The sequence below is a fragment of the Strix uralensis genome, chromosome 38 (genome assembly GCF_047716275.1).
Source record: "Strix uralensis isolate ZFMK-TIS-50842 chromosome 38, bStrUra1, whole genome shotgun sequence".
In the NCBI taxonomy this organism is placed as follows: domain Eukaryota; kingdom Metazoa; phylum Chordata; class Aves; order Strigiformes; family Strigidae; genus Strix; species Strix uralensis.
In genome coordinates, this window is record NC_134009.1 from 1,107,104 (window position 1) to 1,129,646 (window position 22,543).

General features: G+C 69.8%; 3 protein-coding genes across 3 annotated transcripts; all 3 read left to right on the forward strand.

Annotated features, from left to right (window-relative positions):
- The first annotated feature begins 323 nt into the window (after positions 1-323).
- SYT3 (synaptotagmin 3) lies at positions 324-7,132 on the forward strand. Its single transcript, XM_074854711.1, is given in 9 exon segments — positions 324-1,459; positions 2,089-2,204; positions 2,206-2,489; positions 3,006-3,525; positions 4,175-4,295; positions 4,621-4,792; positions 5,215-5,344; positions 5,973-6,058; positions 6,576-7,132. Coding segments are annotated over 8 exon segments (1,578 nt in total). The 5' UTR covers positions 324-1,305; the 3' UTR covers positions 6,054-6,058; positions 6,576-7,132.
- Positions 7,133-13,307: 6,175 nt separating this feature from the next.
- Positions 13,308-16,228, forward strand: LRRC4B (leucine rich repeat containing 4B). Its single transcript, XM_074854568.1, is given in 6 exon segments — positions 13,308-13,457; positions 14,138-15,064; positions 15,066-15,095; positions 15,097-15,535; positions 15,538-15,841; positions 15,843-16,228. Coding segments are annotated over 6 exon segments (2,097 nt in total). The 3' UTR covers positions 16,090-16,228.
- A 908-nt stretch (positions 16,229-17,136) lies between these two features.
- ASPDH (aspartate dehydrogenase domain containing) lies at positions 17,137-22,493 on the forward strand. Its single transcript, XM_074854569.1, has 8 exons — positions 17,137-17,539; positions 19,039-19,086; positions 20,161-20,302; positions 20,631-20,715; positions 21,099-21,248; positions 21,627-21,859; positions 21,947-22,098; positions 22,385-22,493. Exons 1-8 carry the CDS (start codon positions 17,137-17,139, stop codon positions 22,420-22,422), a joined length of 1,251 nt encoding a protein of 416 aa, XP_074710670.1. The 3' UTR covers positions 22,423-22,493.
- Positions 22,494-22,543: the final 50 nt, after the last annotated feature.

A 22,543-nucleotide genomic window follows, 5' to 3' on the forward strand; every position in this document is an offset into this window, starting at 1 on the left:
ACGAGGGGCTGGGGGCGGGGGGGGCACACTCCACCCCCCCCAATCGTCTCTTCCCGCAGGTCGCCGTCGCACGAGGCCCCCCCGCCCCTTCCCGCCGCTCGTGAGCTCACGGCCCTCGTGCCGCATGGCCCGGCCCAGCCCCCGCCTTGCACACGTGCCCCCCCCCGGGCACCACTGACCCCCCCCGCCCCCCCCCCCCCCGGCCACCCCCCAGGAGCCGCCCAACAGGTGACGCCGTTGCACGAGGGTTTGCACGAGAACGGGGTGGGGGCACACACGCGTGTCGCACGAGGGGGTGGAGGGGAGGAGCATGGGGACACGCGGGGAGGTGCACGGGAGCACAAGCGCGTGCACACGCTCGTGAGCTGCCCCCGCGCACAGTCACGGCCCCGTGCGCGCTCACAGGCACAATCGTGAGTGCAGCCTCGTGCACTGTCACAAGCAGAAGCGTGTTCACAATCGCACAACCCCGTGCACACTCGAGAGCAGAGTTGTGCACAGTCACGAGCACAAGCACGTGCACAATCACAAGCACACGCGTGTTCACACTCACACTCAGCCCTGCACACGCTTGTGAGCACAACTGTGACAATCAGGAGCACAAGCTCTTGCACACTCACAAGCACAACCCTGTGCACTATCACAAGCGCGTGCACATTCACACTCACAACCCTGCACACACTCATGAGCACAATTGTGCACATTGTGAGCACACGCATGTTCACGCTCACTCTCATGCCCCTGTGCACACTCATGAGCCCAACTGTGCACACTCACAAGCACGTGTTCACAAGCACACCCCCGCGCGTGACCACAACCCTGTGCACAATCACAAGCACACGCACATTCACACTCACGCCCCTGCGCACACTCATGAGCACAATTGTGCACAATCACGAGCACAGGCTCTTGCACACTCACAAGCACCACCCTCTGCGCTATCACAAGCACACGCATGTTCACACTTGCAGTCCTGCGCACACTTGTGAGCACAGTTGTGCACAATCACGAGCACACGCGTGTTCACACTCACACCCCTGTGCACACTCGTGACCACAATCGTGCCCTCTCACAAGCACACGCACGTTCACACTCACAGCCCTGCACACGCTCGTGAGCACAACTGTGCACAATCACGAGCACACGCGTGTTCACACTCACGCCCCCGTGCACACTCGTGAGCACCACTGTGCACACTCCCGAGGCCGCCCCCTGCCCGCCCACCCCCCCCCACCCCCGCGGGCTCTCTCGCACGTGCACGACGGGGCGGGCGTGCGAGGCGAGGGTGCGTGTGCGCAGGCGGCCATGTCGGGGGACTACGAGGAGGACGTGTGCCGCAGCGCGCTGCGCCTGGTGCAGGAGCTCTGCTTCGCCCCCCGCGCCCGCCCCCCCCACGCCAAGTGCCTCGAGTTCACCGACCTCCTGCGCCACCGCGGCCACCCCCGGCCCGCCGACGCCGGTCAGCGCCCGGGAACGGGGGGACCCCGGGGATGGGGGGGACCCCCCAGGATGGGGCCCCCAAGGGATGGGGCCCCCAGGAGGGTGCTGGGCCCCTCGGGTGGGGCTTGGGGACCCCTGGGTGGGTTTTGGGGACCCCAGGAGGGTTCTGGGCCCTCAGGTGGCTTTTGGGGATCCCCTGGGTGGGTTTTGGGGACCCCAGGAGGGTGACAAGGACCCCAAGACTACAGTGGGACCCCAGGAGGGTTCTGGGCCCTCGGGTGGCTTTTGGGGACCCCCTTGGTGGGTTTTGGAGCCTCTCAGGTGGGTTTTGGGGCCCCCAGGAGGGTGCTGGGCCCCTCGGGTGGGGCTTGGGGACCCCTGGGTGGGTATTGGGGACCCCAGGAGGGTGATGGTGACCCCAGGAGGGTTCTGGGCCCTCGAGTGGCTTTTGGGGACACCCTGGGTGGGTTTTGGGGACCCCAGGAGGGTGACAAGGACCCCAAGACCACAGTGGAGAGACCCCAGGAGCCTGCTGGGTGCCCCTGGGGTGGGTTTTTGTCCCCTTTCCCTTTGTGTTTTTTTATTTTTGGGGGGGGCTGTGGGGTTTCGGGGTCCCCCCAGTGGTGTCACCCCCCTGTGCCCCCCCAGAGGTGTCGGTCAGCCTGCTGTCGGTCATCGTCACCTTCTGTGGCATCGTGCTGCTGGGGGTGTCCCTCTTCGTCTCCTGGAAGCTCTGCTGGGTGCCCTGGCGTCACAAGGGGGGGCCGGGGGCCCCCCCCCCGCAAGGAGCCCCCCCAGGCCGGGGGAGGAGCTTTTGGGGACCCCTTGCCCGAACGGGGGGAGCCGGGTCCCGAACCCCCACCCGAACGCTGTTACCTGGATATGGGGCCCTGCCCTGAAGGGGGGGGGCGGGTGCTCGGGCCCCCCCCGGTTCAGGGGACCCCCCAGGGGCCCCCCCAGGGCCCCCCGGAGCTGGGAGGGGACGGGGGGGGGGGGGGGACCCTGCCCAGCGCCCCCTCCCAGCAGCACGTGGTTGGCCTGGCCAGCAGGTAAGGACGGGGGGAGGGGGGCGGGACACAGGGGGGACATGGGGGCAAGGGGGGGGCCGGGGGGCGCATGGGGCAAGGGTGGGACGTGGAGGGGACATGGGGTGACATGGGGACAATGGGGGGACATGGGGACATGGGGTGACATGGGGACAAAGGGAGGGGCATGGGGGGACAAGGGGGGGTGAGGGGGGGGTGTGGGGGTGCCATGGGGACAAGGGGGGGGACATGGGGTGACATGGGGACAAGGGGGGGACATGGGGACATGGGGTGACATGGGGACGAAGGGAGGGGCATGGGGGGACAAGGGGGGGTGAGGGGGGGGTGTGGGGGTGCCATGGGGACAAGGGGGGGGCGTGGGAGGTCATAGGGGTGACATGGGGACGGGGGGGCAGGGGGGGACATGGGGACACTGCGGACGCCCCCATGACCCCCCCCCTTCCCTGCGCACACACAAGTGACACCCCCTCCCGGGGGGGTCTGGGGGTGTCGTGTGTCCCCCCCTCCCCCTCTCCTCAGCGCCCCCCTCCCCCCGGACGACAAACCGGAGCCGAGTCCTGTCAACTTGGGGCAGATCCAGCCCGAGCTCTACGGCCCCGGCGAGGGGGAGTTCGGGGGGGCCCGGGGGGGCGGCGGGGGGGGGGCGCCCCCCCCCTGCGGGCGTCTGGCCGTGGCGCTGCGCTACGCCTACGGCTCCCAGCAGCTGGTGGTGCGGGTGCTGCGCGCCCTCGACCTGCCCCCCAAGGACGCCAACGGCTTCTCCGACCCCTACGTGAAGATCTACCTCCTGCCCGACCGCAAGAAGAAGTTCCAGACCAAGGTGCACCGCAAGACGCTGAACCCCGTGTTCGAGGAGACCTTCAGCTTCGGGGTCCCCTTCGGGGAACTCCCCGCCCGCCGCCTCCACTTCAGCGTCTACGACTTCGACCGCTTCTCGCGCCACGAGCTCATCGGGCAGGTGGTGCTGGACAACCTGCTGGAGGCGGCCGAGCGCGGGGCCGACGTCCCGCTCTGGAGGGACATCCTGGAGGGCAGCGGGGTGAGGGGGGACAGGGGGGGACATCCTGGAGGGCAGCGGGGTGAGGGGGGACAGGGGGGGACATCCTGGAGGGCAGCGGGGTGAGGGGGGACAGGGGGGGACATCCTGGGGGGCAGCGGGGTGAGGGGGGACAGGGGGGGACATCCTGGAGGGCAGCGGGGTGAGAGGGGACAGGGGGGGACATCCTGGGGGGCAGCGGGGTGAGGGGGGACGGGGGGGACATCCTGGGGGGCAGCGGGGTGAGGGGGGACAGGGGGGGACATCCTGGGGGGCAGCGGGGTGAGGGGGGACAGGGGGGACATCCTGGGGGGCAGCGGGGTGAGGGGGGACAGGGGGGAACATCCTGGGGGGCAGCGGGGTGAGGGGGGACGGGGGGGACATCCTGGAGGGCAGCGGGGTGAGGGGGGACAGGGGGGCGGGGGAAGCGCAGCCACAAGCGCAGCCGCAGCTCCGGCTGAGAGGGTCGAGGTCAAGGTCAGGGTCGGGGTCAGTCGGGGTCACGGTCGCGGTTTTGGGTGGGTTTGGCCCCAGTTTCGGCTCCAGGCAAGGGCTCAGCTCCCCCCCGTGACCCCCCCCAACCCCTGACCCCTCCCTGTGACCCCTGACCCCTCCCTGACCCCTGACCCGCCCCTGACCCCTGACCCGGCAGGAGAAGGCCGACCTGGGCGAGGTGAACTTCTCCCTCTGTTACCTGCCCACGGCCGGGCGCCTCACGGTCACCGTCATCCGCGCCTCCAACCTGCGCGCCATGGACCTGACCGGCTTCTCCGGTGGGGGGCGTGGGGACACGGGGGGCACGCGGGCGGCTGGGGGGCTCAGCGGGGCGGCCATGGGGCACTGTGGGGTGGCTGGGGGCACTATGGGTCAGCTGTGGGTCGCTATGGGGCTCCGTGGCTGTGGGTCACTGTGAGTCACTGTGGATTGGCTGTGGGGCGCTGTGGGGTGCCATGGGGTGGCTGTGGGTCGCTATGGGGCTCAGTGGGGTGGTCGTGAGGTGCTGTGGGTCACCGTGGGGCGCTGTAGGTTGGCTGTGGGACGCTTGGGTGCCGCGGGGCTCGGTGGGGCTCGGTGGGTCGCTATGGGGCTGCCCCACAGACCCCTACGTGAAGGCGTCGCTGATGGCCGAGGGCCGGCGGCTGAAGAAGCGCAAAACGTCCATCAAGAAGAACACGCTGAACCCCAGCTACAACGAGGCGCTGGTGTTCGACGTCCCCCACGAGAGCGTCCACCACGTCAGCCTGACCATCGCCGTCGTCGACTACGACTGGTGAGCCCTGGGGTGCCGTGGGGTGCTGTGGGGTGCTGTGGGGCTCCGTGGGGTGCTGTGGGGTGCTGTGGGGTGCTGTGGGGCAGCTGTGGGTCTCCCCCGGGGTGTGGGTGCACCCGTGTTCACCCACCGTGGGGCTGGGGGCTGCTTTGTAGCTGTGGGGGGTGGGGGAGAGGCCACCCCCCCCCCGTGTGTGGGTCCAGGTTTCGGGGGGGCATTTGGGGTCCCCATATGTCCGGGTCCCTGGGTGCTGGGGTGGGGGGGGGCTGTGTTGTGGGGTTTGGGGGGCCCATGGGTGTCCCCATGGGGTGGGGGCGCCTCTGGGGGGTGCAGGGGGATGAGGGTGTCCTTGTGGGGTGTGGGGGGGGCTCATGGGTGTCACTGTGGGGGGGTGCCGGGGTCCCACGGGTGCGGTCCTGCAGCATCGGGCACAACGAGGTGATCGGGCTCTGCCGCGTGGGCAGCGACGCCGAGGGGCCGGGCCGGGAGCACTGGGCCCAGATGCTGGCGAACCCCCGCAAACCCATCGAGCACTGGCACACCCTGGTCGAGGTGAGACCCGCACCCGCGGGGACCCGCAGCACCCATGGGGCACCCATGGGGCACCCACAGGGACCCGCAGACACCCACAGGCACCTATAGGGAACCCAGAGCACCCATGGGGCACCCACAGCTCCCATAGGGAACCCACGAGCACCCACAGGGCACCCACAGCACCTACAGCACCCATCAGCACCCATAGCACCCACAGGGCACCCACAGCACCCTTAGGGAACCCACGAGCACCCACAGCACCCACGGGGCACCCATAGGGAACCCACAGGCACCTATGGGGCGCCCATTGGCACCCACAGAGACCCACGGGGCACCCATAGGGAACCCACCAGCACCCACGGGGCACCCATGAGCACCCACAGACACCTACGGGCACCCATGGGACCCTCCCAGGAACCCCTGAGATCCCTGGGGCACCCATGGGGCTCCCACACACTTGTGCAAGGGTCCTCGTGCAACCATCCCCGTGCGAGTGTGCCCCGTGCAAGAGCCTTGTGCAAGGGGCCCGTGTGAGAGCCCCCGTGCAGCCGTCCCTGTGCCACTGTCCCCTGTGTGAGTCCTCGTGCGAGGGCCCCGTGCGAGGGTCCCCGTGCGAGGCCCCCACGTGCGAGCTCCCCGTGTGCAGGAGAAGGCGCTGGGGCTGGCGGCCAAGGGGGCGGCGCGGGACAAACCCGGCGTCGTGGTGGAGCCCGTCGGCCCCGACTGAGACCAGTGAGCCCCACGCTGGGAGGCACTGGGAGGGACTGGGAGGCACTGGGAGTTGCACGGAGGGACCCAGGCCATACTGGGGTGGCACTTTACCATACTGGGAGGGTAATGGGCCATACTGGGGGGACCTGGGTCATACTGGGGCAGCACCAGGCCATACTGGGAGGGCACTGGGGAGCACTGGGCCATACTGGGGCAGCACCAGGCCGTAGCAGGGTGGCACTGGATCATACTGAGCAGCACTGGGCCGTACTGGGAGGGCACTGGGCAGCACTGGGCCATACTGGGGCAGCACCAGGCCATAGCGGGGTGGCACTGGATCACACTGGGCAGCACTGGGCCGTACTGAGGGGGCACTGGATCATACTGGGAGGGCACTTTACCATACTGGGGGAGCACTGGGCCATACTGGGGTGACATTTCATCATACTGGGGGACACCTTGTCATACTGGGAAGCCACTTTACCATACTGGGGGGCACTGGGCCATACTGGGGGGCACTGACCCCTCTCTCCCACAGGTGGTGGGGCCAGAGGCCGGGGGGGCCCCGACACCGAAGCCATAGGGACCCCCGGGCCCCCCCGGGCCCCCCCCGGGCCCCCCCTGGGCCCCCGACCTGCACGACAAGGGGGGGCCCGGCCCCCCCCCACTGTGAACCCCGGCGCCGGGTCGGGGGGGGCCCCCCCGCAGCCACGCGAAGGCCCCGATGCCCCGGGCATCGCTCCCCCCACCGATGTGTTCGTATGTGGGGGGGCCCCTGGAGGGGCCCCACCCCCCCTTTGTGTCACGTGTTTGTGGGGGGCCCCCCCCAAAGGGGACCCCGGTGTCCGGGCACCCCCCCTTGTGTGTGTCTATGGGGGGGCCCCCAAAGGGGACCCAAGTGTCCGGGAGCCCCCCAGCCCCCCCCCAATGTGTATGTACGTGGGGGCCCCCCCAGAGTGGACCCAGGTGTCCCCCCCCCCCCCCCCGCAGTCCCTGTGTGTCCCCCTGGGCCCCCCCCGTGTCCCGTGTCCCCACGTGTGTGTCTGTGTGTGGGGCCGGGGGGGCCCCAAAAGCCATAAACCCCCAATAAACCCCCCCAGGAGCCGCCTGCGCCTCCCTGCGCCGGGGGGACACGGGGGGGGGGACACGGGGAGGGGGGGACACGGGATGGGGAGATGGGGTGTCACAGGGACTTGGGGACACGGGAGGGGACACGGGTGGGACAGGGATTGGGGACACTGGACCGAGGATGTGGGGACACATGGGGGGGACACGGGGAGGGGGGACACGGGGTGGGGGACACAGCGGGCACGGGGGGGTGGGGACACGCATGTGGGGACAGGGAACACGGGGTGGGGGGACACGGGGGGGGGGACACGGGAATGGGGGGTCGTGGCGCGACGTCCCGGCTTGAGCCGCGTCACCGTCCCCCCGTGTGTCACCCTGTGTCCCCCCCCGTGTCCCCCCGCTCCATCCCCGACCCCGCCCCCCCCGCTCTTCCCCCCCCCGCCCATCCAGCGCCGCCGCTCCCGGGCTGCTGCGGCCGGAGCCGAGCGGGGCCGAGCGGGACCGAAAGGAGCCGAAAGGAGCCGAAAGGAGCCGAAAGGGGCCGAAATGAGCCGAAAGGGGCCGAAAGGAGCCGAAAGAGGCCGAAAGGAGCCGAAAGGGGCCGAAAGGAGCCGAAAGAGGCCGAAAGGAGCCGAAAGGAGCCGAAAGGGGCCGAAAGGAGCCGAAAGGGGCCGAACCCGAACCCGAACCCGAACCCGAACCCGGAGCCGAACCCGGAGCCGAGCGGAACCCGAAGGCGGAGCCGAGCGGAGCCGAGCGGAGCCGAACGGGCCCGAGCGGAGCCGAACCGGCCCGAACCGGCCCGAGCGGAGCCGAGCGGGGCCCCGGCGGCCGCTGGAGCGCGGCGGGCGCGGAGCGCGATGCTGCGGCCCGGCCCGGTGAGTGCGGGACCCCCCCTCCCAGTACGGACCAGTAACCCCCCGGCCCTCCCCAGTATAGACCCGCCCCCCCCCGCATCCCACCCCGGCATGGACCCGTCCCTTCCGCTGCATCCCTCCCAGTATGGACCAGTTCCCCGCTTCCCATAGAGCCGCCCTCCCCTCTGCATCCTTCCCAGCATAGACCAGTTCCCCCCCCACACTCCCCGCTTCCCTCCCAGTATAGACCGGTCCCCCCCCGCATCCCTGCCAGTATAGATCGGTCCCCCCCCGCATCCCCCCAGTATAGAGCCATCACCCCTGCATCCCTCCCAGTATAGACCAGTCCTCTCTCTGTGTCCCCCAGCACAGGCCAATCTCTCCCTGCATCCCCCTCCCAGTATAGGCCGGTCCCCCCCCTGCATCTCCCCAGTATAGGCCGGTGCCCCCTGCATCCCCCTTCCCAGCATAGGCCAGTCCCCCAGTACAGACCAGCCCCTCACTGATTCTCCCAGTACAGACCAGTCCCCCCCCGCGTCCCCCCCAGTATAGCCCAGTCACCCCAGTACAGCCCAATGTCCCCCCAGGGGTGCCCCCCCCGGGGACCCCCACGCGGGGGGGGGGGGGGAGGCAGGTTTGGGGGCTGGGGGGTCCCCGCGGGGGGGGTGGGGGGGGGGGGATGCGCATCGCCATGGTGACGGTTGCCGCGGCGACGGGAGCCCGGGGAGACCGGGGGGGGGGGGGCGACGCGGCGGGGGATGCGGCGAGGCCTGAGCCCCCCCTAAAGCTGCTATAGGTGCCCCCCCAGCACTACAGGGACCCCCGGCCCTATAGGAGCCCCCCCCATCCCCGAGGATATAGGGGAGCGCCCGGCATCTCCCCCGGCCCTATAGAGGCTGTAGGGGCCCCCTCCACCCTATAGGGGCTATAGGCCCCCCCCCAGCCCCACAGGGGCTGCAGGGACCGATGCTGCCTCCCATCCTATAGCGGCCCCCCCCAAAGCTCCATAGGGGCTCTCTGCCCACCCTCCCCCTGCCCTGTATAGGGTCCCCCCCAGCCTCCCTCCCCCCATAGGGCCTATAGGGTCCCCCCAGCCCCCCTGGCATCTCCACCGGGACATACAGGGGCTATAGAAGCTCCCCCATGCCCCCCCCCCATAGGGGCTATAGGCCCCCCCCAGCTCTGCTGGGATCCCCCCCCAGCTGCAAAGGAGCTGCAGGTCCCTGCTGGGGTCCCCACCACCCCGTGGGGGCTATAAGGGACCCCCCAGGCTGTCTCACCCCATAGGTGCTATAGGCCCCTCTCCCAGCCCCCCCCGAATCCCCCCCAGCTGTATAGGGGATCCCCTGGGCCTCCTCTACCCCCCACAGGGTCTATAGGGGCACCCCCGGCCCTGCTGGGACCCCCCTGGCCCCATAGGACCTGTAGGCCCCCCCACCATCGAGGCTATAGGGGAACCCAGAGCTTCTCTCACCCCACAGGTGTTATGGGGGCCCCTCTCCAGCCCTATAGGGACTATCTGCCCCCCCCCAGGGGCTATAGGGAGCTCCTGGCTCCATAGGGCCTATAGGGCCCCCCCCAGCCCCTCAGCATCTCCCCTGGCCATAGGGGGTCTATAGGCCCATGGGGGCTATAGGGGCTCCCAGGCCCTATAGGGACTGTTGCCCTGCCTTTGCTCATGCAGTTCTATAGGGGCTGCAGCCCCCCCCAGCCCTATAGGAACTCTTGGGAGACCCCTCGACCCCCCCAGCCCCTTCCCAGTGCCATAAAGCCTATAGGGACCCCTCCAGCCCTATCAGGGGCTATAGGGGCCCCCTCGGCTCCGTAAGGTCTCTAGGGGTCCCCCCCAGCCCATAGGAGCTATAGGGGCCCCCTGGCCTTATTGCCCCCCTCCCCCAGCTATAGGCCCCTCAACCCTATTGCCCCCCCAAGGCTGGAGGATGCCCCTGGCCTATAGGGGTCCCCTGGCTCTATAGGGGCTGCAGCCCCCCCAGCTACAGGGCTGCCATGGCTCTGTAGGGGCTACAGGTGCCCCCAACCCATAGGACTCCCCTGGCTCTATAGGGGCTATAGGCCCCCCCAGCCTCTAGAGTTCTCCTGAGTCTATAGGGCCCCCCCAGCCTCTAGAGCTTCCCTGGCTCTCTAGGGGCTATAGGTGCCCCCAAGCTATAGGACTCCCCTGGCTCTATAGGGGCTATGGGCCCTATAGACCCTGGAGGCTGGGGGGGTTATAGCCCCTATAGAGCCAGGGGAGCCCCAGGGGCCGGGGGGGCCCAGCCTCCTTCCGGGGGGGTCAAGCTGGTCCCAGTTGGGGGGTTTGCACGTGTGTGTGTGTGTGTGTGCGCGCGCGCACGGGGGGGTGCACACGTGCTGGGGGTGCCCTTTGCACGGGGGCCCTCGGTGTGTCCCCGACGTGTCCTCGTGCCCCTCGCACGCCCCTCGCACGTGTGAGCGGCCTCGCAGGCCCTTGCACGCTCCCCTCGTGCACACGCTGCTGGTGCAACCACCCTTGCACGCCCTTGCACGCGCCTGGACGCTGCACGGGGGGGGGGGTGCTGAGGGACCCTGCAGCGCCCACAATTGGGGGGTCCCTGCAGTGCTGGGGGGTCCTGTGCCATGGGGGGGACGCTGCAGTGCGGTGTTGGGGGGCCCAGACAATTCGGGGGGGTCTGTGCAGTTTGGGGGGGGTCATACAGTGCTGGGGGGTCCCTGCAGTGTTGGGGGGCCCCCCCCAGACAGTGCTGGGGGGCCCCGTGCAGTTTGGGGGGCGCCTGTGCGATGCCGGGGGGGGTGCAGTGCTGGGGGGGGGCAGTGCTGGGGGGGGGGCCGTGCGGTGTCGGGGGGGGCCGAGCACTTCTGGGGGGGCTCCAGGCAGTCGGGGGGGGCCGGTCCGGGCGGCGGCAGCGCGGGGGCCGCTGGGGCGGGGGGGGGCGGCGGGGGCTGCACCGCCGTGTGCCTGGAAAGATAATGAGGCCGCGGCGGGGGGGGGAAAGGGGGCGCAGGGAAGGGTGCGGGGAGTTGGGGTGCGGGGAGGGGGGCAAGGAGGGGGGGGTGCAGGGAGGGGGGCAAGGAGGGGGGTGTGCAAAAATGGGGGTGCAGGAAAGAGCGATGCAGGTTGGGGTGTGGGGGGAAAAAGGGGGGCAAGGAGGGGGTAAAATGGGGGGGCAAAATGGGGGGCAAGAAGGGGGTGAGGAGGGGTGAAAAAATGGGGGGGGCAAGAAAGTGACGGGAGTTGGAGGCAAAGTGGGGGCAAGAAAATGGGGTGAAGGGAAGAAAGAGGGAGGAGGGTCAAGGAAGGGCTGGAAAAGGGGGTGCAAGGGGGTGCGGGAATAGGGGTGCAGGGGGGGGGGTGCAGGTAAAGGGGGTACGGGCAGGGGGTGCAGGCAGGGGGGTGCAGGCGGGGGGGTACAGGCAGGGGGTGCAGGGGGTACGGCAGGGGGGTGCAGGCAGGGGGGTACGGGCGGGGGGGTGCAGGGGGTGCTGGCAGGGGGGTGCAGGCGGGGGGGTACAGGCAGGGGGGTACGGGCAGGGCGTGCAGACAGGGGGTGCAGGCGGGGGGTGCAGGGGGTACAGGCAGGGGGGTTACGGGCAGGGGGTGCAGGCAGGGGGTGCAGGGGGTACAGGCAGGGGGGTACGGGCAGGGGGTGCAGGCAGGGGGTGCAGGCAGGGGGGGTACGGGCAGGGGGTGCAGGCGGGGGGTGCAGGGGGTACAGGCAGGGGGGGTACGGGCAGGGGGTGCAGACAGGGGGTGCAGGCGGGGGGTGCAGGGGGTGCAGGCGGGGGGTGCAGGCGGGGGGGGTACAGGCAGGGGGTGCAGGCAGGGGGTGCAGGGGTGCAGGCAGCGGCTGGCAGCAGCGCGGCGGCGGGCGGAGGCGAGCGGGGTGGGGGATGGGGGGGGGGAGGGGGCTGCAGCCGGGCTGGGGGGGGCAGGAAGGGGAAAGGGGGGTCCGGGGGGGGGGGCAAGGAAGGAGCGTGGGGGGAGGAGGAGGAGGAGGAGGAGGAGGAGGAGGGAGGAAGGCTGCGCGGCGAGCAGGCCGGGGGTGCGGGGTAGGCCGTGACGGGCGCGGGGGGCACCCACGGGAGGGGGTGTGTGTGTGTGTGTGTGTGCACACGCGTGTGCGTGCACGGGGGGGGGGCGGGGTTGGGGGTGCACACGCGTGTGCGGGAACCTGTGGCGGCGGGAGGGGGAGGGGGCTGCGCGTGCACGTGGGGGGGAGGGGCGGGGGGACGGCGTGGGGGGGGGGGCGGGTGCACCCGCGTGTGAGTTCACGGGGGGGGGGGGGGTGCGGGACGGGGATGCACACGCGTGTGCCCGTGGATGAGTGTGCAGAGGGGTTTGTGCCACGGCGGGGGGTCCACACAGGTGTGAGCGTGTGCATCGGGGCTGGGACGGGCTTGCACACGCGTGTACTCACACGTGGGGGGTGTGTGAGGACGAGCTGGCCCACGCACATGTGCTCAGAGGCGGTTGCACACACGTGTGCGTGCGCTGGGGTGTGTTGTTGTGCACACGTGTGGGGCCTCGCACATGGAGGGGTGTGCGTGTGTCAGGATGCACACGCGTGTGCAGGGACGTGTGTGCAAGGAGGCCGCGTGCCGCAGCTGCGCACGCACACGCGTGTGTCTTTGTACATGCGTGTGCATGCAGAGACGCGTGTGCAAGCACCTGGGCACACTCCTGGATGCATGTGAGCACACGAGCGTGCTCAGGGACACGCGTCATGGTGTGTGCGTGCACACGTGTGTGTGCTGCATGCACGTGGGTGTGCGGCAGCGTGTGCAAGGCTGCACACGCCTGTGCGTGTGTGAGGAGCTCTGCAGGGCCGGGCACACACGGGGTGTGCAGTGCTGTGCACACACACGCATGTGCAAAGACACAGGGGGTAGGAAGAGGGGCACGAGGACGCTGCATCGCATCACCTGTGCACACGCCTCGTGCCTTGCACGGGGCTCCTTGCACTGACCTGCCCTTGCACGTCCATGGTGCATTTTTTTTCCTGTTTGTGCACGTTGCACCAAACTGCCTCGCACTGACCACGCACACGCGTGACCGTGCACACGCACAACTTGTGCACGGTGCGGGTCACACCAAGCTGCCCTTGCACGCTGTGCCGCACATGCACGGTGCATTTTTCCCACTTGTGCAAGGCACAGATTGCACCAAACTGCCCTTGCACGCTGCCTTGCACTAACCACACGCACACGAGGCATTTTCTCGCCCGTGTGCGCTGCCGCTGTCCCGCACCGACCCCGCACGTGCACGGTGCATGTTTTCACTTGTGCAAGGCGCAGTTTGTCCTGAGCTGCCCTCGCACGGTGCTTTGCACGGCCTGTGCACACGCGCGATGTGGTTTTTCTCTTGTGTTCCGCCCGACGCCCCGCACCGACCCCGCACGCACACGAGGTGTTTTTCCGCTCGTGCGAGGCGCAGGGTGCCCCGAGCTGCCCCGACCCTGCGCACACACGGCGCATTCGCCCACCCCTGCCCGCTGCGGGTCACCGCCCGCCCCCCCCCAACCTACCCCCAACCCCCCCAAATCCCCCCCAAACCCCCCCACCCCCACCTCCACCCCCCCAATCCCCCCCCCCAGACCCCCCCCCACCACCAAACCCCTCCAATCCCCCCAGACCCCCCCGACACCCCCAACGCCCCCCAGACCCCCCAGATGCCCCCAAACCCCACCCAGACCCCACCCACCCCACTCCCAACCCCCCCCAGACCCCCCCAATGCCCCCCAGATCCCTCCAACCCCCCCCGACTCCCCCCAACGCCCCCCAGACCCTCCCCAATGCCCCCCAGCCCCCCCAGCCCCCCCCCAGATCCCCCAACCCCCCCCAGACTCCCCCCAACGCCCCCCCAACGCCCCCCAGGCCCCTGCAGACCCCCCCCAGACCCTCCCCAACGCTCCCCAGATCCCTCCAACCCCCCCCAGACCCACCCCAACACCCCCCAGACCCCCCCCAGCCCCCCCAGCACCCCCCAGACCCTCCCCAACACCCCCCAGATCCCTCCAACCCCCCCAACCTCCCCAACGCCCCCCAGACCCCCCCCAAACCCCCCCAGCCCCCGCCCCCCCCACCCCCCCCTAACCCCTCTCCCCCTCTCTTGCAGCACCACCCGGGGCCCTGAAGCCGGACGATGCCCCTTGGCCATGGCGGCCCCGGTGCCCCGTAGGATGCGGCTGCCGCTGCCGCCGGCGCTGCTGCTGCTGCTGCTGCTGCTCTTGGCCCCGGCGGCGCCGGCGGCGGCTCCCACCTCCTGCCCGGCGCCTGCTCCTGCAGCAACCAGGCGAGCCGGGTGATCTGCACCCGGCGGGAGCTGCTGGAGGTGCCGGCCAGCATCTCGGTCAACACGCGGTACCTGAACCTGCAGGAGAACCACATCCAGGTGATCCGCACCGACACCTTCAAGCACCTGCGGCACCTGGAGATCCTGCAGCTGAGCCGCAACCTGGTGCGGAAGGTGGAGGTGGGCGCCTTCAACGGGCTCCCCAACCTCAACACCCTGGAGCTCTTCGACAACCGCCTGACCACCGTCCCCACCCAGGCCTTCGAGTACCTCTCCAAGCTGCGCGAGCTCTGGCTGCGCAACAACCCCATCGAGAGCATCCCGTCCTACGCCTTCAACCGCGTCCCCTCCCTGCGCCGCCTCGACCTGGGCGAGCTCAAGCGCCTCGAGTACATCTCGGAGGCCGCCTTCGAGGGGCTGGTCAACCTCCGCTACCTGAACTTGGGGATGTGCAACCTGAAGGAGATCCCCAACCTGACGGCCCTGGTGCGCCTGGAGGAGCTGGAGCTCTCGGGCAACCGCCTGGGCCGCGTGCGCCCCGGCTCCTTCCAGGGGCTGGGCAGCCTGCGGAAGCTCTGGCTGATGCACGCGCGCGTGGCGGCGGTGGAGCGCAACGCCTTCGACGACCTGAAGGCCCTGGAGGAGCTCAACCTGGCCCACAACGAGCTGGCCTCGCTGCCCCACGACCTCTTCGCCCCCCTGCACCGCCTGGAGCGGGTCCACCTGCACCACAACCCCTGGCGCTGCGACTGCGACGTGCTCTGGCTGAGCTGGTGGCTGCGGGAGACGGTGCCCAGCAACACCAGCTGCTGCGGCGCGCTGCCACGCGCCGCCGGCGCTGCGCGGGCCGCTACCTGGGCGAGCTGGAGCCGGGACACTTCACCTGCTACGCCCCCGTCATCGTGGAGCCCCCCGCCGACCTCAACGTCACCGAGGGGATGGCGGCCGAACTCAAGTGCCGCACTGGCACCGCCATGACCTCGGTCAACTGGCTGACGCCCAACGGGACGCTGATGACGCACGGCTCGTACCGGGTGCGGATCTCGGTCCTGCACGACGGCACGCTCAACTTCACCAACGTCACCGTGCAGGACACGGGGCAGTACACCTGCATGGTCACCAACGCCGCCGGCAACACCACCGCCTCCGCCACGCTCAACGTCTCGGCCGCCGATGCCGCCGCCGCCGCCGCCGCCGCCGCCGCCGCCACCGGTTACACCTATTTCACCACCGTCACGGTTGGAAACCACCGACGCCGGCGGCGAGGAACCGGCCCCCGCAAACCGCCCCGGCGCCCACGGCCGGCTGGGAAACCGCCGGCGGCTCCACGGCGGCGCCGGCCACGCGCGCGACCGGGAAACCCTTCACCGTCCCCATCACGGCGGCGGCGGCCGGGGCGGGCGGGGGGCTGCAGGATCTGGACGACGTCCTGAAGACCACCAAGATCATCATCGGCTGCTTCGTGGCCATCACCTTCATGGCGGCCGTCATGCTGGTGGCCTTCTACAAGCTGCGCAAGCAGCACCAGCGCCACAAGCACCGCGGCGGCCCCGCGCGCGCCGTCGAGATCGTCAACGTGGAGGACGAGCTGGCGGGCGGCGGCGGCGGTGGCGGCGGCGGGGGGGGCGGCGGCGGCGGCGGCGGGGGGGGGGGACAACCGCCTGGCCCTGCCGGCGCTGGAGCGCGACCACCTCGACCGCTACGCGGCCTTCGCCGCCCACTACGGCAACAGCGGGGCGGCGCTGGGCTGCGGCAAGAACCCGCTGCTCAACTCGGTGCACGAACCGCTGCTCTTCAAGAGCCCCTCCAAGGAGAACGTGCAGGAGACCCAGATCTGACCCGGGGAGGGGCCGGGGGGGCCGGCGCGGGGGGCGGGGGGGGAGGGCGGGGGCGGCACGGGGGGCGGGCGCGGGGCGACGGACCCGGCGTGCGGCCGAGGACTCGTGCGACGCACGGGGGAGCGCGACCGTGGACTTGTGCGACGCGCGGGGACGTGTGGCGAAGGACTCGTGCGACGCACGGGGGCAGGCGGAGCACGGGGGTGCGCGACCACGGACTTGTGCGGCACACGGGGGCGTGCGAAGCAATGAAGGGCTCGTGCAAAGCACGGGGCTGTGCGACAAGGGCCCGTGCGCTGCACGGCGGTTTGCAGCGAGCGGTTCGTACGATTTTTGCAACAAAGTGCTGGTGCGATGCACCAGTGTTGTGCGACAAGGAACTCGTGCGATGCACGGGGGGGTGTGAGGCACAGTGCTCTGCCACAGGGACTCGTGCGTTGCACGGCAGTTTGCAGTGAAGGATTTTTGCGATGCGCAGTTTGCAGTGAAGTCCTGGTGCAATGCACCAGTGTTGTGCAATGAAGGACTCGTGCGATGCATGGAGCCGTGTGTTGCACGGCAGTTTGCAATGAAGGATTTTTGTGATGCAGGGTTTGCAGTGAAGTGCTGGTGCGATGCACCAATGTTGTGCGACAAGGAACTCGTGCGATGCACAGGGCCGTGCAAAGCACAGTGCTGTGCCACAAGGACTTGTGTGACGCACGGGGGTGTGCGATGCACGGCCTCTTGCAGCAAGGGACTCGTGCCATGCACGGGGAGATGCGATGCACAACCTCGTGCAACGAGGAGCTCGTGCGACGCACGGGGGCCCGCAGAGCACCGTGTTCTGCAGCAAGGACTTGTGCAATGCACGGGGTTGTGTGACGCACAATGTTGTGCAGTGACAGACTTGTGCGATGCACGGGGGCGTGCGACACGCGGCCTTTTGCAAAGAAGGACTTGGGTGATGAAGGACTTGTGCAACGCACGGTCTCGTGCCATGAGGGACTTGTGCGACGCACGGTGTGGTGACTCACGGCCTTTTGCAGAGAGGGACTCGTGCGATGCATGGGGTCGTGTGATGAAGGACTCGTGCGATGCACGGTGTCGTGCGATGCACAATCTTGTGCAAGGAAGGACTGGTGCGCCGTGCGGGGCTGTGCCGCACACGCTGTTGTGCGACGCGCAGCCTTGTGCTCTGGAGTCCTCGTGCAACACACGGGGTTTGTGCAACGGCGGCCTTGTGCGACGCACAACCTTACGCAATACAATCCCCCCCCCCCGCCCCCCCGCCCGCCCGCCCCCCCCCCGTGCAAAGCACGGCCCTGGGTGGCACGGATCCTCGTGCAAGGCCTGGCCTCGTGCAACGCGCGGCCTCGTGCCCCCTCCACGAGCGTCCCCCGCGGAGGATGTGCAAGAGACGCAGACGGGAGGAGCCGGGCGACGGCGGCCTCGTGCAACACGGGGCCTCGTGCGACGGCCGCGCAGCTGCAACCCCCACCCCCACCCTGCGACCCCCCCCCCCCCCGCCCCCGCCCCGGAGTCCCACGTGCGAGAGACACGACGCGGCAGCCTCGTGCGACACGCGGGGAGGGTCCGTCCCCCCCCCCCGTGCGACAGACTGGTGCAACACGGGGCCTCGTGCGACGCCCCCCATCCCCCCCCGCCCCCCCCCCCCGCGCTCTCGCTTGCTTGCGGCCCCCCCCGCCGCCCCTCCCCTGCCCCAGCCCCTCCCCCCCCCAGGGCAGGGGTGGGGGGGAGGCCCCGGGGGGGGCTGGGGGGGCCCCGGGGGCTTTTCTAGGCCCGTGGGGGGATTTTTTAATTCGCCGCGGCCGACACTTTCCTATTTTAATAAAATCCATCACGGTGTTTCCAACCGCCGCCGGCGCCTCTCTGCTGCGGGGGGGCTTGGCATGTGCTTGGCGTGTGTTTGGCGTGTGCTTGGCGTGTGTTTGGTGTGTCCTTGGCGTGTGCTTGGCGTGTGCTTGGCATGTGTTTGGTGTGTCCTTGGCATGTGCTTGGCGTGTGCGTGGTGTGAGCTCGGGGTGTCCTCGCGTGGGGCTGCGCTTGGCATGAGCTTGGCGTGTGCGTGGTGTGTGTTTGGGGTGTGCTCGGCGTGTTCTTGGCGTGTTCTTGATGGGGGTTTGGCGTGTGCTTGGCGTGTGTGTGCAGCGGGCCCTTGACATGTGCTTGGTGTGTTCTTAGCGTGCCTTTGGTGTGGCCTCGACGTGTGTTTGGGTTGTGTGGGGCGTGGGCCTGGCGTGTCCTTGGCGTGTGTTCGGCGTGTGCTCAGTGTGTTTTTGGCGTGTCCTTGGTGCGTGCTCGTCTGTGGCGTGTGCGTGGCGTGTGTTGGGGCTGGGGCACGGGCTGCACACGCTAAGGGACACGCCAAGCACACGCTAAGGACACGCCAGGGGGGTGGGGGTGTGGTCCCGCCGTTGCCGTGGCAACCGGGGGTGCTGGGGGGCGGGGCCTGGACGCCCGGGTGCCCCCCGTTGTGATGAGATGAGGGTGGGGGGATACCGCCCCCCCCCCCCCCCCGGCCTGCGGATGCTGGTCGCCATGGCAACGGGCCGGTAGCCACGGCAACACTGCGGCGGGGGGGGGGGGGGGGGGGGATGGGGGGGGGAACTGCGGCGGTCGCCATGGCAACACTGCACAAGGCAGGGGGAGGGGGAAGGGGGGGGAGCCTCCCCGCCCCGGTTGCCGGGGCAACGGGTGCTGCAGAGCGGTCGCCATGGCAACGGCGGGGGGGGGGGGGGGGGGGGGGAGCGCGCTGCGGAGCTGTCGCCATGGCAACGGCGCCTGGTGATGGGACCGGGCGGCCGGTGAGGCCCCCCCCCGCCCCCCCCCAAAAAAGGGACCAGGCGTCGGGACCCTCCCTCCCCCCCCCCTCAGTGTCCCCAAGCGTCAGGGCCCCTCCCCCCCCCCCTTCCCCCCCCGAAGGGCCCCGGGTTGAGCATTAACCAGCCCCGGGGGGGGGAGGGGGGGGCAAAGGCCGGGCCGGCGGGACGAGGGGTAGGTGGGGGCTGGGGGGGGACATAGAAATTGGGGGGCAATTACATGGTGGGGGGTAATTAGGGGGGAATTAGGGGGGGAGTTGGGGGGGGGCAGTTGGGAGGGGGGAGGGTAGTTTGGGGGTGGGGGGGATTGGGGGGAGGGAGGGGCTGTTGGGGGGTTGGGGGAGCAGTTGGGGAGGTGGGGGGTGGTTATAGGCCCCGGGGGGGGCAATTATGGGGCTAAAGGGGGGGCAGTTGGGGGGAAGGGGGGCAATTAGGGGTGAGAGGGGGAAATCAGGGGGTGGGGTGGTAGTTTAGGGGGTGGGGGGGCAGTTGGGGGCTAAAGGGGCAGTTATGGGGCACGGGGGGGGGGCAGAGTGTGGGGCAGCCCTCAGCGCCCCCCTGACCCCCCCCAGGCCATGGCCGAGGCCCCGCGGTGTCGCCGCGTGGGGATCCTGGGCTACGGCCGGGTTGGGTACTGGGGGCACTGGGAGCGACTGGAGGGGGAGGTGGGGGGAACTGAGGGGCTGGGGGGAGCTTTGGGGGCAATTGGGGGGTAACTGGGAGCTGGAGGGGGGGCAACTGGGGGTTTGGGGGGGGAATGGGAGTTATGGGGGTAATCGAGGGGTAATTTGGGGTAACGGGGCAATGGGGGTAATTGGAGAGGTAAGGGGGACTATGGGGGCAATTAAGGGGTAATTAGGGGAATTGGGGTAAATGAGGCAATTGAGGGGGTGTGGGGGTAATGGGAGGCAATTAGGGGGTTAATTGGGGGGTTGTGGGGGCAGTTGGGGGCTCGGGGGGCAATTGGGGGGTAGTGGGGGGCGAGAGGGCAAATGGGGGGGACCTGGGAGGTAATTGAGGGGGGAAGGGGGGGCTGTGGGGGCAATTTGGGGGGTTCGTTGGGGCAACTGGGAATAATTGGGGTGATTGGGGGTAACGGGGGTTAATTGGGGACTATGGGGGCAACTGGGAGGACCCTGGGGGGGAATGGGGGGGGATTGGAAGTTGTGGGGATGGGGGGTTGACAGGGCAGTTCCTGGAGGGTGGGGGGGGGGGTGACAGGGGGTGACAGGGCAGCGTGTCCCCCCAGGGCAGTTCCTGGTGGGGCAGCTGCTGGCTCAGGGCCCCCCCCTAGGCCTGGCTCTGGCCTTTGTCTGGGCGCGGGACGGGGGGCGGCTGGAGGCGCTGCCCCCCCCCCTGCGCCTGCTGGACCTGCGCCTGCTCCCCCAGACGTGAGTGACAGTGACACCCCTTTGGCCCCAACCCCGTCCCCTCACGCCCCCCCCATGTCACCTCCACCATCCCTTGGAGCCTTGTGTCACATGTACCCCCCCCATCACCCCCGAGACCCCCACGTCACCCCCAGGTCACCCCCAGCATCTCCTGCCACCCCCGTGTCACCCCCAGGACCCTTTGCCACTCTCATGTCACCGCAGGATCGCCGTGTCACCCCCCATGTTACCCCCCATTCCCTCTCCTCCATGCCATCCCCTGTTACCTCCCTAGACCCCCATGTCCCCGGGGTCCCCCCCACGCCCCGGTGTCACCCCGTGTCCCCAGGGAGGTGGACCTGGTGGTGGAGGTGGCCCATCCCTGCGTGGCCCGGGAGCACGGCGAGGACATCCTGGCCCACGCTGACTTCATGGTGGGGACACGGGCTGGGGACAGCAGGGACGGGGGGACGAGGGGAGGTTGGGGACAGTGATGATGGGATGGTGGGGACATGGGGACAGTGGGGAGGTTGGGGACAGCAGGGATGGGGGGGGCATCGGGAACAGCCAGGAGGTTGGGGACAGGATGGTGGGGACATTGGGGACAATGGGGAGGTTGGGGACAGGGGGGATGGGGTGGTGGGGACATGGGGACAGTGGGGAGGTTGGGGACAGGATGGTGGGGGCAGAACAGTGGGGACAGCAGGGACAGTAGGGTCGGTACATCAGGGCTGTGGGGACACTGGGGCTGGGACAGAGGGGACATCGAGGACGGTGGGTCCATGCGGGATGCGGTGGCCTGAGCCACTGTCCCCAGCTGGGGTCCCCCACGGCGCTGGCTGACCCCGAGACGGAGCGGCGGCTGCGAGGGGCGGCGGCGCGGGGGGGACACACGCTCTACGTCCCCCGGGGGGCCCTGTGGGGCTGCGAGGACATTCGGCGCATGGACGAGGCTGGGACGCTGGCCGTGAGGCTCCGCGGGGACACATCAGGGGGTTTGGGGACACTGTGGGGTTGGGGACATCATGGGGTGGGACAATGTGGGGTTGGGGACATCAGAGGGTTGGGGACATCATGGGGTGGGACACTCTGGGGTTGGGGACACCAAAAAGGGGGACACCAAGGGGTCAGGGCCACTGTCTGGTTTGGGGGCCACACCGAGGTTGGGGACAACATTGGGGTTTGGGGACAGTGTCTGAGGTTGGGGACGACATCAGGAGGTTGGGGACAGCGCTCGGCCTTGGGGACCACGTCGGGGTTTGGGGACAGTGCCCACGGTTGGGGACCACACTGGGGTTTGGGGACAGCGCTGGGGGTGTCGGTGACGGTGTCCCCCCGCCCCCAGGCGCTGAAGGTGACGATGACGAAGGCCCCGCAGAGCTTCCGCCTGGAGGGGTGGCTGCAGGAGCGGCTGGCAGCGGCGGTGGCGGCGGGGGGGCAGGCGGTGCTCTACGAGGGTCCCCTGCGTCCCCTCTGTCCCCTCGCCCCCAACAACGTCAACACCATGGCGGCCGCTGCCGTGGCCGCCCCCCGCCTCGGCTTCGACGGCGTCTGCGCCCGTTTGGTGGCCGATCCCAGGTGGGTGACAGGCCACCCCCCCCCATGTCACCCCCCAGCACGCGCAGGGATGAGCCGTGTCACTTGTCACGCCCCGTGTCCCCGCAGTGTCCCCGACTGGCACATCGTGGAGGTGGAGGTGACGAGTGTGGGGGACGAGGGACGGGCCCTGCGTGTCACCAGCACCCGCCGCAACCCGGCGGCGCGCGGCGCTGTCACCGGCGATGCCACCCGCCACGTCTTCTGGAGCAGCCTGAGGGGTGGGGACCGCCCCTCCCCGGCCCGGGGTGTCCCCCCACGTCCCCCACAGACGCGTCTCCCCATCCCGTGTCCCTCTGCGTCCCCCCCTGTCCCCTCTTACCCCCCCACATCCCCAGTGCCATTCCATGTCCTGTGTCCCACCGTATGTCCCCAGTGTCCCCCCACACCCCCCGTGTCCCCCCCATGTCCTCCATCCTGCCATGTCTCCCCCTGTCACCTGTGTCCCCCCCAGATCTCCCCGTGTCCCCCCTCGAGCCGCCCCGTCACTCTGTCCGTCCCCTCCAGCCTGCACGGGACACGGCGGATGCGTCCAGCTGTGCTGAGGCCGCCAGACGGGACAGAGCGGGGGACAAGCCAGGACAGAGCGGGGACATTAAAGGCGGCGACACCGGCACATCGGCGGCTGCGCCTCGTCATGGCGGCGGGAGGGGGGCGCGAGGCATG